The sequence below is a fragment of the Paroedura picta genome, chromosome 17 (assembly GCF_049243985.1).
Source record: "Paroedura picta isolate Pp20150507F chromosome 17, Ppicta_v3.0, whole genome shotgun sequence".
Taxonomy (NCBI): Eukaryota; Metazoa; Chordata; class Lepidosauria; order Squamata; family Gekkonidae; genus Paroedura; species Paroedura picta.
Window position 1 is genome coordinate 12,501,944 of NC_135385.1, and position 15,586 is coordinate 12,517,529.

The window sequence follows — 15,586 nt, forward strand, 5'->3', positions numbered from 1 at the left end:
CTGGAGAAAATCACACCAAAAGCCCATTCTTCCTCCATGCAGTTATTTGGGATTTTCTCTCTCCCCCCCCCCTCCACCCTGGAGGCACCATCATTCTTCCTAGAGGCTGCCACCTCCACTTACCGCCTCCCCCTCTTGCTCTCAACAAGCTGCCTGGTGCTCCTTCAGAAATTCCCTTCCCCCAACTTGCTCTGGCTGTCGAATCAGGGGACAAAAGGCAGGAAATAAAGCCCTCTCCAGCCACCTGGAGCTTCATACAATTCTCGCTTCTCTCCCCCACCCGGCACTCTAGCTAAAAGGTGCCTACAGGGCCTGGCATGTGGCTGCTCCCACCCCTGGAAGTGCAGAAGAAAGCATCGTAGTAAGAACTGTTTTGAGTTGGGAAAAAGGAAGGATAAAGATCTGTTGCAAGGTCTGTTCAGGTTGATTAGATTTCGGCAGGATCAACAGCGGAAATAAAATGTGAGTGCAGACAGTGCCCACCTCTGCTAGACTATTTCCGCACTAGCGATATTGTTCGGATTTGCATTTTTAAAGGGTCAGCTTTCTGCACTAAAATTTGCTTCTTCAGGTGCAGTCCCAAATTGCCCCCTCACTTGCCCTGCAGCAAAGGAATTTCCAGAAAACTGGATATCACCTTTTCAAGCAGGGTCTAACTGGGTCTGATTTGGGGCTGCCCCCTGTGGAAGTACAGGCAATTGGGTGTTCCCCTGCGCCCACCATTTTGAGTCGTTTGGGAATGCCCCTTTCCTCATCACTGTCCTCCCTCCCCCTCCCTCCCTCCGTTCTGAAAAATCTGCCTGTTTTAGAAGGGTTTCCCCCCCCCCCGCTTTACAATGTGATTTCTAATTTTATTTTAAAAAGCAGGCTTGCAGTCTTACACAGCAGCGTCATAATGTTATAACCTTATAAAGTTATAACAGGGTTTTAAAACTACATTTCGGAGGGAAGGAGGAAAGTGAATGGTAGGATTAAGGGGCACGACGAAAACAAAGGTGAAAGCAGGAATCCGTTTGCCCCAAAACTATTTTTTGAAAACGGTAAGGGAGCAAAGCATGATGGGAAGCTGCCTTTGTCAGACTCGGTGCAGAAAGCATGTTATGAATTACAGCCTGGGAAATAAGAGGAGGAAAGCACAGATGCAGAAAGATTAGAGTCGAAATCAATGTTCTTAGAATGGCGTAAATCGATAATGCTTGTGAGTTTTGAAATCAGAATGTTGATTCTTATAGCTGGAATGTTTTCAAATTTTATACTATTTGAGTTATCAATGATTCTTTTATGTTCTTTGTGAGTGCCAGGTGTTTTTATGTGTAATTTGACTACTGGTCTAGGGCCGTAATACTAAAGACAAGACAAGAATGGTGTAAACCTTCATCAGATTGCACTGTGCACTGAACTGCTCGAATGATCACCCAATAATTACCAAATACTGTGAAAAGCAACAAAACGGCCTCTTGGGATGGATTTGGACAGCGATGTCCCCTTCTTCTCCTGGGGGCAGAATGTTGCCCTGGTCATCTACAACCTGGGGAAATTAAAGCATGTTATTTTTCACTGACTCATGTTGAGGAATTAACATTTATTGTAGAATCAAAATCAATAATGAACACAGAGGGACGATGATGCAGTTCTTAATGGTAGTTGTGAATTTCCTGCATCCTGCAAGGGGCTGGACTCGATCCTGGAGGTACTTTCGCTGTTTTTAACCTTTGCAGAATGCAGGGAAGAGCCTCTTGTGGCGCAGAGTGGTAAGGCAGCAGACATGCAGTCTGAGGCTCTGACCATGAGGCTGGGAGTTCGATCCCAGCAGCCGGCTCAAGGTGGACTCAGCCTTCCATCCTTCCGAGGTTGGTAAAATGAGTATCCAGCTTGCTTGCTGGGGGGTAAATGGTAATGACTGGGGAAGGCACTGGCAAACCACCCCGTATTGAGTCTGCCATGAAAACGCTAGAGGGCGTCACCCCAAGGGTCAGACATGACTCGGTGCTTGCACAGGGGATACCTTTACCTTTACCTTTAGAATGCAGGAAAGAAACATTGATCAACAGGGAAAACAAGTTCACTCCCTGCAGACTTCCTTGTGTGGTTCAATCCACACCCCTGCCTTTTGTGGGTACCCTGTTAGCCTCGCAAGAGCCCCCATAATAGAAGGCAATGTTCATGAAGGCACCTCCCTTGCACTGTGCAGGCTGATGCACACAGAGATCGGACTGACATTTTCTTGGTATGAAAAATCACTGGATTCATTTCCTGGACTAGGACAGTAGTCAAATTGCGGCCCTCCAGATGCCCATGGACTACGATTCCCATGAGCCCCTGCCAGCGTTCGCTGGCAGGGGCTCATGGGAATTGTAGTCCATGGACATCTGGAGGGCCATAGTTTGACTACCCCTGGGCTAGAATCTCCGCCTTGTCTAGAGTTGCTAGAACAAGACGGGAAAATTCCCTTCTCCTCCATTTCCTCTAGGCCAGTCCAAAAGACTTAAGCCTAAATGGGCAGTTACGGGGGGGGGCACAATAGGACCACTGCCCCTCCCACCCACAGCCGTCAGACGGTCACTAGGAAAGGAATAGCCCTTCAGGAACTAACCGTCTCTCTTTTGTGTTTACCAAGTCCTGTCTTCGCACGTCAAACTGTTCAGTGTAACTGCTGAGTAGCAGCATCCAAATGCCCCCATGTGCGGGGAAGGGCAGGCTGATACCTGCGTGACAGTGGGGCTAATCCCTGCTTCTGCATGACACCAGTGCCACCTTGGCCTCCTCCCAGCCCTGGCCTGATTTGGGGCCTCTGATGGCCCGTGGCAAGGGACCGCTGATTTTTCCTTGTTCCTTTACTTGCCATCAGTGGCCCGGCCAGGCCAGGCCCGGGCACATGGGCCAGGCCTCCAAGGCCCAACTCTTCCCCCCAGTGTCCTGCAGGGGCACAAACTATCCAGTTTGGCTTTGCAGTGCTGCAGGCCTGAACGGGGCGTTTTTACGCCCCTCCCCACGATGGTGGGCGAGCAGCATGCCTCTATCCCACCATCCTGTGGGTGGGACCCCCGTGTCCCCCCGCCCTCCCCCACTGCTGCCACCACTGAGAGAGGGTGGCACCTTCCTGCCCCAGAGCTGTGCGTGCGCATGTGCAATTTCAGGGTGGACCGCGTGCGCAGGGGGATTTTCTCCCCTGTGCGTACGAAGGAAGCGGTGCCCTGCCCTGCCCCCTTGAAATCAGCGGCAGCCCAGCATGGCCGCCGTCGTGCATAATCAGTCATTGTGCTCCCCAGAGTTCTTGCACAGGCCCATTAAGAAGATTCTAGCGACACATTCATCAGATTAGATGTGCTTCGTGTCTTCAGCCTCCAACCAGCCTAGGGATTGTCCATTTTTGAGCCACGCTTCACCTGACTGTGAGGTATACTCCAGGCAGCCCACTTCAGTTACATTACACTTCAATCTTTAGGATGCTTAGGGCTTTAGGATGCTTAGGGCTGATCCTGCGTTGAGCAGGGGGTTGGACTAGATGGCCTGTATGGCCCCTTCCAACTCTATGATTCTATGGTTCTAATCCACCTGTCAGGTACACCTAGGGCTCTTGGCCAGTCACCATAGACCTGCATCACACAATACTGCTCCACAGGCCGGTCCATGAGCAGGCCGAGGGAATTTCGAACAGTATATCAACCTGCACAAAGTCCAAAAGCGCATGTTGGTCTTGAGCCCAGATTGACCACCCAGATGTTAAGCTGGAGCAAGCACCTACCCTCCCCTCTCTCTCTCTGCTGGACAGGTGGTATGCTTTTCCTGCCCCCAAATTAATTCCTCTATCTTAGATGCTATTATCTTATTTCTCTCTGAATGACACTATGTCTGTATAATAAAATCAGAGTCCAGTCGCACCTTTGAGACCAACAAAGATTTATTCAGGGGGTGAGCTTTCGAATGCAAGCCCTCGTCCTCAGAAAGCTTCCTTGAAATTTCACACCCTGAATAAATCTTTGTTGGCCTTAAAGGTGCGACTGGACTGTGGTTTTAGAAGAAGAAGAAGAAGAAGAAGAGTTGGTTCTTATATGCCGCTTTTCTCTACCCGAAGGAGGCTCAAAGCGGCTTCCAGTCGCCTTCCCATTCCTCTCCCCACAACAGACACCCTGTGGGGTGGGTGAGGCTGAGAGAGCCCTGATATCACTGCCCGGTCAGAACAGTTTTATCAGTGCCGTGGCGAGCCCAAGGTCACCCAGCTGGTTGCATGTGGGGGAGTGCAGAATCGAACCCGGCATGCCAGATTAGAAGTCCGCACTCCTAACCACTACACCAAACTGGCTCTCTTTATTGTGCTGCTTCAGCCCAACGCGGCTACCCATTTGAATCTACTGTGTGTAGATTATGCTGTTTTATTTTTTATTATTATTACTATTTTTAGATTTATTTCCCGCCTCTCCCGACAGGCTCGAGGCGGGTCACAACAACTAACCCCATTAAAATTCCCATTCAAACATCAATCTACTAACATGACATAATCTACTGATTTTGGAATTAGTTTAAACGGTTTAGGATTCCCTTTTAAATAAAAATCTATTTGTAGTCAGAATTAATCTGCACAAGTTCCTGGTAGACACAGGTGGTAGAATCTCCCTGTTATCGGGCTTTTGGTCCTGTCACTTTAAAGGTTAATTCAGCCATCCCAATTTGTGACAGGCCATTTTCGGTAACAGCCCGTTTATCACACGAGTTGAAATTTGGCCGGAAACAAGGAAGGCCCAGGGCAAAGACACCCCTTGCTGCTCGACTTCACTGAAAACCATCTGGAAAATTCCTCCTTGTACCTGAACGTTATATGGCGGGGATGCCTTTCCCATTGAGCCCGATTTTATTTTCACCCCCTTGACGTTGGTGCATATTGCGACCTGTAAGAGAGAACCACAGAACAAAACTGGGCTGGGGTTCATTTTGTCTCTGTGTCATGGCTGCATGGGCAGGGAGCACGATGACATCAGTTCATGCGGGGTATAGACATGCACGTGTGCATCAGGAAGACGTGCCAAAAATTTAAATTTCTTAAACATTTATACATTTCTTTAAAATTTCTTAAACATTTCTTAAACATATATGGTCATGTTGGCCTGCTCCCCCCTTCCCCAAATGGCCACTGATAGGCCTGGAGGGGTGGGGAGGGCCTTTCAAAATGTTCAAAAATATATCAAAATTAACTCCCACCCGCAGGGGAAACCCTTCCAGGGCTTGTCTACAAAACCCCAGCGGAGCAAGCGTCTGCTACAGCCCTGCTCACCTGCACAGGTGGAGCAGGAAGATTCTGGTCACATTTCCTCTTCCTCACCAGTTTCCCACCACTTTGGGGAGGATGGAATGGGGGCAGGCAGGCCACTTCCCACATAAACAGAGCCCAGAGTGTCTCCTTTACATGCAAGGGGGGGGGATGGCTGCAGTTGCTTCTGCCCATGCGCCACCCTCATGATGAGGGCAAAGGACACATGTGATCATAGGAGGCAGAGCACGCTCCGTGCGTGACTGATCCAAGGTCCGTGGGTTGCTGTTTGACAAATGCCAGGACTTTGTCACATGTCAACTCAATGATGCACAGCCTCTGCCCCATCCCGTGAGGCCACAGAGTGACTATCCAGAAACCCAGTCCTGGGACAGCAAGGGCAGGCATACCATTTCTGTTTGGCCGTAGCCTTCATAGATCTCCAGCCCAGTCTTGGCTTTCCAGTGGTTCCTCACTTCAGGGTTGAGAGGTTCTCCTCCAGTCACGCAGTGCTGCAGGCTCTTGAATCTGTAGCTTCAATGGGAAAGGGGACAATGAGTAGCTGGAGAGGGAAAGGGGACAATGAGTAACCCCAGATCACCACAGGACCAAACAGAAGGTTGGCTGGGCGGGGGGGGGGGGGGTGTCTCTTGGATCAACCCTATTTAATGTCATCAACCACACTGGAAAGTTTTCGGTGTGGCCACCCCCTGAATTTCCACTGTTCTTTAATGGTATCGTTGTTATTATGTTAATGTTATTGTTGTTATCACTATAAATGGAGTTACCTGTATTGTTTCTTGTTTGAGCCTTTGGGGAGGGCAGTAGATGGGTTGGGTGGGTGGGTGGATGGATGGATGGATGGATGGATGGATGGGTGGATGGGTGGGTGGGTGGGTGGATGGATGGATGGATGGATGGATGGATGGATAGATAGGTAGATAGGTAGATAGATAATATGATCACAGTGAGTTCAGATTCGGGGGAAGGCAGCATAACCTCCAAGGGTGACCTCCAAGGAAGTCCAGTGTTGCTATGTGGGGAAAGCCGCTTCTGTTAGCCTTTTTCCTGCCGTGAAAACCCTTTGGGGTCACCATAACCCCCCCCCCTTCTTTTTTTTTGCCAACAGTGAAATTGAAGGAAAACAATGGCTTGGCTCTTTTAGCATCAGCCAAAGTGAATGGTGGAGACCCACGAGTAATCATAAGTGTTGGAAGGGACCTCGAGGGACATCTAGTCCAACCCCTGATCTCTGTGTGCATCAGCCTGCACAGTGACAGGGAGCTGCCTACGTGAAGACTGCTGTCTATTATGGGGGCTCTTTGCAGGCTAACAAAAGGCAGGGGCACGGATTGCACCGTAGGGGGATTTAAAAAGGAGAAGAAGGGTTAGAAACATAGAAATATGGAAGGTACCTCCAGGGTCATCGAATTCAACCCCTTGCAGAATGTAGGAAACTCACAACTACTTGCCCACCCACAGCGACCCCACTTCCATGGTCAGATGATGTGTCCCCCCCCCCCCAAAAAAAACACAGAATCCCTGGCCAGTCTGGCCTGGAAGAAATTCGCCTCCCAATCCCAAAGTGGCGATTGGCCGTGCAAGAAAGGGCCCCAAGAGCCAAGTGCCGACACAATCCCTTCTGCCCACCCACTCACAATCTGCCTAAGTTCACAAATGCATAATTGAGACACTCCACTAGGCTCCCAGCTCCTTTTCTGAGCTGCTATTTAAGCTCTTAGGAGCTTCAGGAGGCCTATTCTGTCCCCTACTGCAGGGGTAGTCAACCTGTGGTCCTCCAGATGTTCATGGACTACAATTCCCATGAGCCCCAGCCAGCATTTGCTGGCAGGGGCTCATGGGAATTGTAGTCCATGAACATCTGGAGGACCACAGGTTGACTACCCCTACTGCACCCCCACACCCCTGTAAAGCTGCTGGAAAATCCAGTGAGCTGTAACACCTGGCTCCAGGTGGCATATTCACCAAATCTCCATTCCCATACTGAGTTTTGGCTCCCTTTCATTTCCCCCCCCCTCCTCATTTATCCAAAACAAAATAGTATATCGACTGGAAAAGAAGGTAAGCCTGACTGATTGCCCTGCACGTAAAAGTTATTAAAACAAAACAAAACTACTGGACATAATGTCCCTTGTCCCTTGTACAAGAACGCAAGGCAGTACCTGTCGATATCGTGCTGCACCAGCATGCAGTATGCAGTCGGAGCTGTGCAGAAGGTGGTGATCGGGTACCTCGACAGGGTCTACATGAGGGGAAGGAAAATATAATGCTGGGAATGGAAACTGAGACCGTCCGCACAAACACATCAAGCTGCTTTGGGTCTGAAAGGTATAGATATGTACTGAGCGAGCAACACATGGAGAAGGTTTTATGGGACTGTTTACTGGGAAGGATCGATGGGAAAGATGGTTGCGTTGGGAATGGCCAACACTTTAAACAAATAGTGATGCTCAGCAAGACCCGGATTTTGCAAAGCCTTGACGACCTTGGAAGGGTTTCCCGATTGATTGGAAGTTCATTTTTAGATATTGGAATTTATATTTATATAGTGGAATCTGGATGGCCCATGTAAGGCATGTGCGATTTGGTTTGTGTAGTCTGTAAATTACCCGGATCAATGTCGATTCGGACACTTTTTGGACTAGCCCAGTTTGAATCGACCTTCCCCTGAAGGTAAACTGCCCAAGTCAGCCTAGGCTGAATTGCCAAACCACAATTTGGGTGTGATTCGGCCGGGTGGAGTTCGGGCAGTTTAAAGGGACCAAACTTTTTCTATTCTATTCTATTCTATTCTATTCTATTCTATTCTATTCTATTCTATTCTATTCTATTCTATTCTATTCTATTCGAGTTTGCAAACAAGAACAGAGAATCTTTTTTTTTGAGGGGGTCATTGAGGGGGAAACAACGGAGGCCAGATGGGTGCCTGTAGAATTGGACCCCATGGTCCAATCTTTTCAAAACTTGGGGGCTCTTTTGAGCAGAGGCTCCTGTAGCCATGCTGCAAATTTAGTACCTCTACCTCAAAATCCTGCCCCCCCCATCAAATAGATGGAAACAGAAATTTTTCCATTGACGCTGATGGTGCCATTTTCTTTAATGGTGCGGAATCACTTAGCAGTTGCCCAAATTGAATCGGTTTGAGCCAGGGAAGGCTGCTTCGGATTCAATCTGAATTTATTCAGGCCCAATCCAAAATGGTCCGATTCTTCCCTTTTGCACACGCCTAGTGCATGGCCCAAATCCTGTGTCTCCCTTAAGGTTACTAGTTGCCCCCAGCGCAGTCATTCTGTATCAGGTTCTTGGCTGCAGTGTGAGTGGGATTGTGGTAATGGCCTATCTTACAGGGGTTGTGGGTTTAGAGCACATGTGAAGTGTTTTGAACAGACAGAACGGCCCAAATTGTAAGGCTGTCATGTCTCTCATGGATAGATTCAAATGGGTCTCCGTGTTGGTCTGAAGTAGCACAATAAAACCAGAGTCCAGTTTGACTCGACCTTTAAGACCAACAAAGATTTATTCAAGGCGTGAGCATCGATGGACAAATTTCTGTTTCCATCTATTTGATGGCATGGGGGGGGGGAGGCAGGAGTTTGAGGTAGAGGCACTAAATTTGCAGCATGGATGCTGGGTCTGAGGAAGGGTTCTTGCACTCAAAAGCTCACGCCTTGAATAAATCTTTGCTGGTCTTACAGGTGCTCCTGGACTCAGATTTTATGGTCTCTCATGCACACCTGTGCCTTCGGAAGACTTCCGTTTTTGGAAGCAAATGTCTGTGCTGTTGAAACTTGCCTTCCCTGGGTCTCCTGCGCTGTGAACAGGGACTACTTGTATTTATTTTGCAGGTAAACAAGCTTTTTCAGCTTTTGTGCTACATGCACTCAGGGGACCTGGCTCATGTTGACAAATAGGTACAGTCCTACTCCTGCTTTGATCACACTTGTAATCTGCGTCCAGATATCTGCTGTACAAAATGTTTGGATTCACTGCCGTGTTTGTAGATTTTTCTATTTAAGCCAAACAGGAATTAGGCCTCAAACATGATAATTCCTCGTCTCATAGAATCATAGAGTTGGAAGGGGCCATAGAGGCCATCTAGTCCAACCCCCTGCTCAACGCAGGATCAGCCCTAAGCATCCTAAAGCATCCAAGAAAAGTGTGTCTCCAACCTTTGCTTGAAGACTGCCAGTGAGGGGGAGCTCACCACCTCCTTAGGCAGCCTATTCCACTGCTGAACTACTCTGACTGTGAAAATATTTTTCCTGATATCTAGCCTATATCGTTGTACTTGAAGTTTAAACCCATTACTGCGTGTCCTCTCCTCTGCAGCCAACAGAAACAGCCTCCTGCCCTCCTCCAAGTGACAACCTTTCAAATACTTAAAGAGGGCTATCATGTCCCCTCTCAACCTCCTTTTCTCCAGGCTGGACATTCCCAAGTCCCTCAACCTCTCTTCATAGGGCTTGGTCCCTTGGCCCCAGATCATCTTCGTCGCTCTCCTCTGTACCCTTTCAATTATATCCACGTCCTTCTTGAAGTGAGGCCTCCAGAACTGCACACAGTACTCCAGGGGTGGCCTGACCAGTGCCGTATACAATGGGACTATGACATCTTGTGTCTCCATCTGCTCTGTCTCTGCACTTCCATACCCTTTGTTTATTCTTACATTCAGTATGACACTGGGTTCAAATTGTGGCAAGTGATGCACAAAGACACACGCTCCATTTATCCAGGGTGCAAAGACACTGCTCCAGGCCGACTTGACCCACCCTGTATCAGATGTGTTCCAGAAGATGGACGAAGGGGTCAGATTAATCCAGTGTCTGTGGCAAGAAAAAGATATCGGGAGTCAATCGCTGAGGCAGGGAAGCCGAAGACTCTGGAATGGGCCTCTGAGAAAACAGGCTGGATAGGAATAGAATCACAGAATCATAGAGTTGGAAGGGGCCCTAGAGGCCATCTAGTCCAACCCCCTGCTCAACGCAGGATCAGCCCAGAGCATCCTAAAGCATCCAAGAAAAGTGTGTATCCAGCCTTTGCTTGAAGACTGCCAGTGAGGGGGAGCTCACCACCTCCTTAGGCAGCCTATTCCACTGCTGAACTACTCTGACTGTGAAAATTATTTTCCTGATATCTAGCCTATATCGCTGTACTTGTAGTTTAAACCCATTACTGCGTGTCCTTTCCTCTGCTGCCAATGGGAACAGCCTCCTGCCCTCCTCCAAGTGACAACCTTTCAAATACTTAAAGAGGGCTATCATGTCCCCTCTCAACCTCCTTTTCTCCAGGCTGAACATTCCCAAGTCCCTCAACCTATCTTCATAGGGCTTGGTCCCTTGGCCCCAGATCATCTTCGTCGCTCTCCTCTGCACCCTTTCAATTTTATCGACGTCCTTCTTGAAGTGAGGCCTCCAGAACTGCACACAGTACTCCAGGTGTGGTCTGACCGGTGCCGCATACAATGGGACTATGACATCTTGTCATACACTATGTAGACAGATGTATTCATTGAGCGTCAAGTCACTGAACTGCCGATAAGTAAACCTTGTTCTATAGAATCATAGAATCACAGAATCATAGAGTTGGAAGGGGCCACACAGGCCATCTAGTCCAACCCCCTGCTCAACACAGGATCAGCCCAAAGCATCCTAAAGCAATAAATCATGCACGGTGCCCATTGCCCTTTCACGTAACTCTAGGCCTCTCCAATCCAGAAGCCGTTGTGCGTGCCCATCTCATGCGCTGCTGTGGGGGCGAGTGGTGTTTACCTGCCACTGGCTGCAAACCCAATGCCGTAACTGCTGTGCGAATGCTCGACCATTTTGGGTGCCCCTGTGCTTCCGCTCGTGAAGTAGATGAGCATGGGTTCCCCGCTCTTCGTTTTGACGCAGTCGTGCTCGGCAGGTGCCGATCTTAAAAAACAAGCACATGTATGAATTGCCAGGTATCTCTCATCGGTTACATTGGTGAGATTATAATGGGTCTCTCTCTCTCTCTCTCTCTCTGTGTTCTCCTCTGTTTTGTAAAATGCCTTGTATTTGTTTTGAGACCGTGGAGGAGAAATATGGTGCACCTGGGCTTGGAATCTCAGACATTTTAAGACTGGCCCCAACTTATTTCATTTAACTTCTCCATGCGCCCTCTTGCTCAGCTGGCATGGAGGTCTGGGCTGGGTGGCCACCAATACACAGGTGACACCCAGCTCTTCCTACTGATGGAGGATCTCTCCGATTCTCCCCCAGAAATCTGAGCCAGATGCCTGGAAGAAGTGACAAAATGGCTGAAGCAGAGTCGTCTGAAGCTCAACCCTACAAAGATGGGGGTCCTGTGGCTAGGGAAGAAGGGACCAAGGGAGGAAGCGTGTCTACCCAACCTGGACGGAGTGCATCTAACAGCAGCCCACTCTGCCAGAAACCTGGGGGTGATCCTTTATGCCTCCCTCTCCATGGAGGGGCAGGTCACAAGAGTAGCGCAGTTGGCCTTCTACCACCTACACCAAGTTACTAGCGCCCTACCTGGCCCCGGAACACCTAGCCACAGTGACCCATGCGACGGTCACCTCTAGACTGGACTTCTGCAACTCGCTCCACGCAGGCCTGCCCTTAGCCTTGACCCAGAAACCGCAATTGATGCAGAACGCAGCGGCCAGGATTCTCACCAACACACCGTGGAGATCTCACATCCGGCCTGTACTTCAACAACTCAGCTGGCTCCCAATTGAATTCCGGATCAGGCTTAAGAATTGGTTCTTACCTTCAAAGCCATACGTGGTCTGGGCCCAGTGTGTTTGAGAGACCGTCTCTCCGCCTATACTCCCAAAAGAGCATTATGCTTTGCCACTGCCAACTGGCTGGTGATCCCTGGCCCCAAACAAGCACGTCGGTCCTCAATGAGGGCCAGAGCTTTTTCCATCCTGGCCCCCACCTGGTGGAATGAGCTCCCTGAAGAGACCGGGGCCCTGCCTGAACTCCCACAGTCCGGTGCTTGCACAGGGGATACCTTTACCTTATAACCATATATGATCATGTTGACTGCGTTGATGGGCCTGGAGGGGGCAGGAAGGGGAGGGGCCATACTGACCTTCCAACCATATTCTGCATGATCATCTCACTTCTGGGGTATCTCAAAGAATGCTTCGGGAGTTTCTCATAGAATCACAGAATAATAGAGCTGGAAGGGACCTCCTGGGTCATCTAGTCCAACCCCCTGCACTATGCAGGACACTCACAACCCTCTCACTCATCCACTGTCACCTGCCACCCCCTTAAGCCTTCCCAGAATCAGCCTCTCTGTCAGATGGCTCTACAGCCTCTGTTTGAAAATTTCCAAAGATGGAGAACCCACCACCTCCCGAGGAAGCCTGTTCCACTGAGGAACTGCTCTGACGGCAACAAAGGTGAGAAAGTCTGCCTTAACCCCTTGCTGAAGCAATACCTACTGGAACAGGTCCTTGAAGTTCAGCCATCCCTCTCTGCTGCCTTTGGACACAAGAAGTTTGGTTTTCAGAGAGTGGCATTCGGACACAACAGAGTCCACTGCGGGAGCCAGGGAGTCAGTGACCACGATGCATTTGGCCTTAGACGCTTGGAGCCTGTAGGAAAGGTCTTTAGCGGTCAGTTGGGATGTCCCTGGAATGAGAACAATGCCTAGGAGAGAGGTATGGAATAAGGTGAGCAGAGAGGCAGGAAAATTGATTTTAAATCAGTTCAGTAAGCGCTCATACTTGTTAGCACGGCTGCTACTCAACTGTGGTGATGGTTGAGGTTGGACGATGGGGAGGTCTTTGCACAGCATCTTAGTCAGTGGAGAACATGATGCTGTCTCTTGCAGGAATGTACCTCCCCCCCCCCCTCCAAATCAGCATTTTTCTTCTCAGGTCTATTGGATTTTGGGATGTCCCAAAAATCCTGGATCCCAGTCCTGGCATGTTATTCAGAGCTGAGATTGTTCAGAAATCCTGAAATTTGGGAGGACCAATAAATCCTAGATTTTTAAATTAATTTATTTAGATGTTTATACCACCCTTCCAGACAGGCCTGGGCGGTTTACATGGAGCGTCATAATTACATAGAAAATGATAACCATTGTAACCTAATGGGTCAACCAGAACAATATTTTAACAGGAATAGTAACATGGACAAATCCTTGGGTAGGACAGATTGTTTGGTCATGGAAGGGGACCAGAGGATGTTTTTGGGTTGGTCGGCCTCAACAAATGCCTGGTGGAGAAGAAAAATGTGGATTTTAAAAACGCCCACTTGCCTACCCTTGGGGCAGGCTTGGCTTCTCTTGCAATGCAGTTTAAACCGCGCCACACGAGAAGCCGGCCCCAGGGTCTCCATGCGGCAGGGAAGATAGTCATATCGGTAGCCCTGATTCCCAGTCAGCTTAAATAGTATCCTCAATACCGGTAAGGTATTTTTCTCTTGTCTTGATTCAAATGGGTCGCCGTGTTGGTCTGAAGTAGCACAATAAAATCAGACTCCAGTGGCAACTTTAAGACCAACCTAGATTTATTCACTCGAAAGCTCACACCCTGGATATTTGTTGGTCTTAAAGGTGCTACTGGAGTCTGATTCTTTTTTGTCTTGGATTAGCCAAATGTACACTCCTAATTCCTTCACTCTGCTGCTTGGGGGGGGGGGGGGGAGTTGTTTGCAGCTACCTTTGATGGAGGAGACAGAAAGCTGAGTGAGTGGTATGTTGGGGGTGGTGGATGGTGGTCTTGTTTTCTGTGGGCATCTAAAGTCTGTTGCCAGTAACTAGTTAAATGGCGGGATTATCATGCTGTGTTCCTGATTTAAGCCAGAGCAATTCTGTTTCGGTGTGACGCCCTTCACTGAACTGTGACACTGAACTGCAATACATTTTACCCTGCTCAAAATCCCCTTTGAAGGCCAAGCAAATTCCCTCGCAAAGAGAAGGGGCAGCAGCGGGTGAGACGGGTGGTATGGGATGGAAAAGCGATTAGTCCAGCGACCCTTCCTCCGCTCAAAAGCACAGCTTTCTCAGAGCTGCTTTTCATTTGTAAAACATCATAGTACACTTCCATTATCCTTTGGCCTTTCAAGGGCACATAAAGACATTTAAAGCACATAAAGAATCCTAGAATCCTAGAGTTGGAAGGGACCTCCTGGGTCATCTAGTCCAAACCCAGAATCACAGAATCCTAGAGTTGGAAGGGGCCATAGAGGCCATCTAGTCCAACCCCCTGCTCAACGCAGGATCAGCCCTAAGCATCCTAAAGCATCCAAGAAAAGTGTGCCTCCAGCCTTTGCTTGAAGACTGCCAGTGAGGGGGAGCTCACCACCTCCTTAGGCAGCCTATTCCACTGCTGAACTACTCTGACTGTGAAAAGCTTTTTCCTGATATCTAGCCTACATTTACTTTAAATGTCTTTTACTTTAAAGACGGTTGAAGTAAATGGCTCTGAGGAAAACATGGCCAGCCCTTCTAAAAGGCTGGCACCGGAGACTTAGCAGCAGAGCCCCTGTTCTCGCTGACTAACCTGTGCGCATGCAGGCCACGTTCAGCAACCACCACTCCGGAATCCGAGGTAAAGCCGTGATGATTCGGTCTCCTCTCTGCAGGCCACACGGGCCTCTCAGGAGGTTGGCCGCTTTCCTGGATAAGACTCCCAGCTCCTCAAAGCTCCACTTCACCTCTTCTTTCTGATCGCTGACCCACCAAAAGGCCGTGCTCTGGGGCTTTGCGCCATCCTGGTGGAAGAGGTCAAGACAAGCTGGCGAAGCCATTCACAGAGGATTTGGTCTCTTCCTGTTCAAAAGGCTTCTACTCTCCTGGGCAGAGTCTGCACTTACTATGTTTATTCCATTGTCAATCCTGTTGAATTCAGATCGATTTGAACTCAGGTCTTCCTCTCCCCCCCCCCATTGAAACAGGAAAGTCTTCTGCACGTGGTTGGGGTAGTTCAGAAGCAGGGGGACTATGACATCTTGTGATATACTATGTAGACAGATGTATTCATTGAGCATCAAGTCACTGAACTGCCGATTAGTAAACTTTGTTCTATAAATCATGCACGGTGCCCTCTACCCCTCCCGGTCTTTCTGTAAAATGTGCTTTCACGTAACTCTAGGCCTCTCCAATCCAGAAGCTGTTGTGCATGCCCATCTCATGTGCTGCTGTAGCAGTATACAATGGGGCTATGACATCTTGTGATTTTGATGTGATGCCCCTGTTGATACAGCCCAAAATGGCATTTGCCTTTTTTACCGCTGCATCACACTGCCTGCTCATGTTTCGTTTACAATCCACAAGTACCCCAAGGTCTCGTTCACACACAGTGTTCCCTAGAAG

General features: G+C 49.0%; 1 protein-coding gene across 16 annotated transcripts in view; it reads right to left on the minus strand.

The window, feature by feature from the left end:
• Positions 1-15,586, minus strand: part of LOC143827086 (acyl-coenzyme A synthetase ACSM5, mitochondrial-like) — a 35,997-nt gene that overhangs the window by 6,951 nt on the left and 13,460 nt on the right. For 15 of the 16 annotated variants that reach the window (XM_077316317.1, XM_077316323.1, XM_077316319.1 and 12 more), the window contains 8 exons: positions 14,775-14,985; positions 12,705-12,912; positions 11,035-11,178; positions 9,933-10,089; positions 7,429-7,508; positions 5,656-5,779; positions 4,806-4,886; positions 1,427-1,528 (listed from right to left, as the gene is read on the minus strand). In XM_077316317.1, coding sequence (XP_077172432.1) covers positions 1,427-1,528; positions 4,806-4,886; positions 5,656-5,779; positions 7,429-7,508; positions 9,933-10,089; positions 11,035-11,178; positions 12,705-12,912; positions 14,775-14,985 — 1,107 coding nt within the window. Of the gene's footprint in view, positions 1-1,426; positions 1,529-4,805; positions 4,887-5,655; positions 5,780-7,428; positions 7,509-9,932; positions 10,090-11,034; positions 11,179-12,700; positions 12,913-14,774; positions 14,986-15,586 lie in introns of those variants that run through there. The other variant, XM_077316330.1, reaches the window with a different exon arrangement.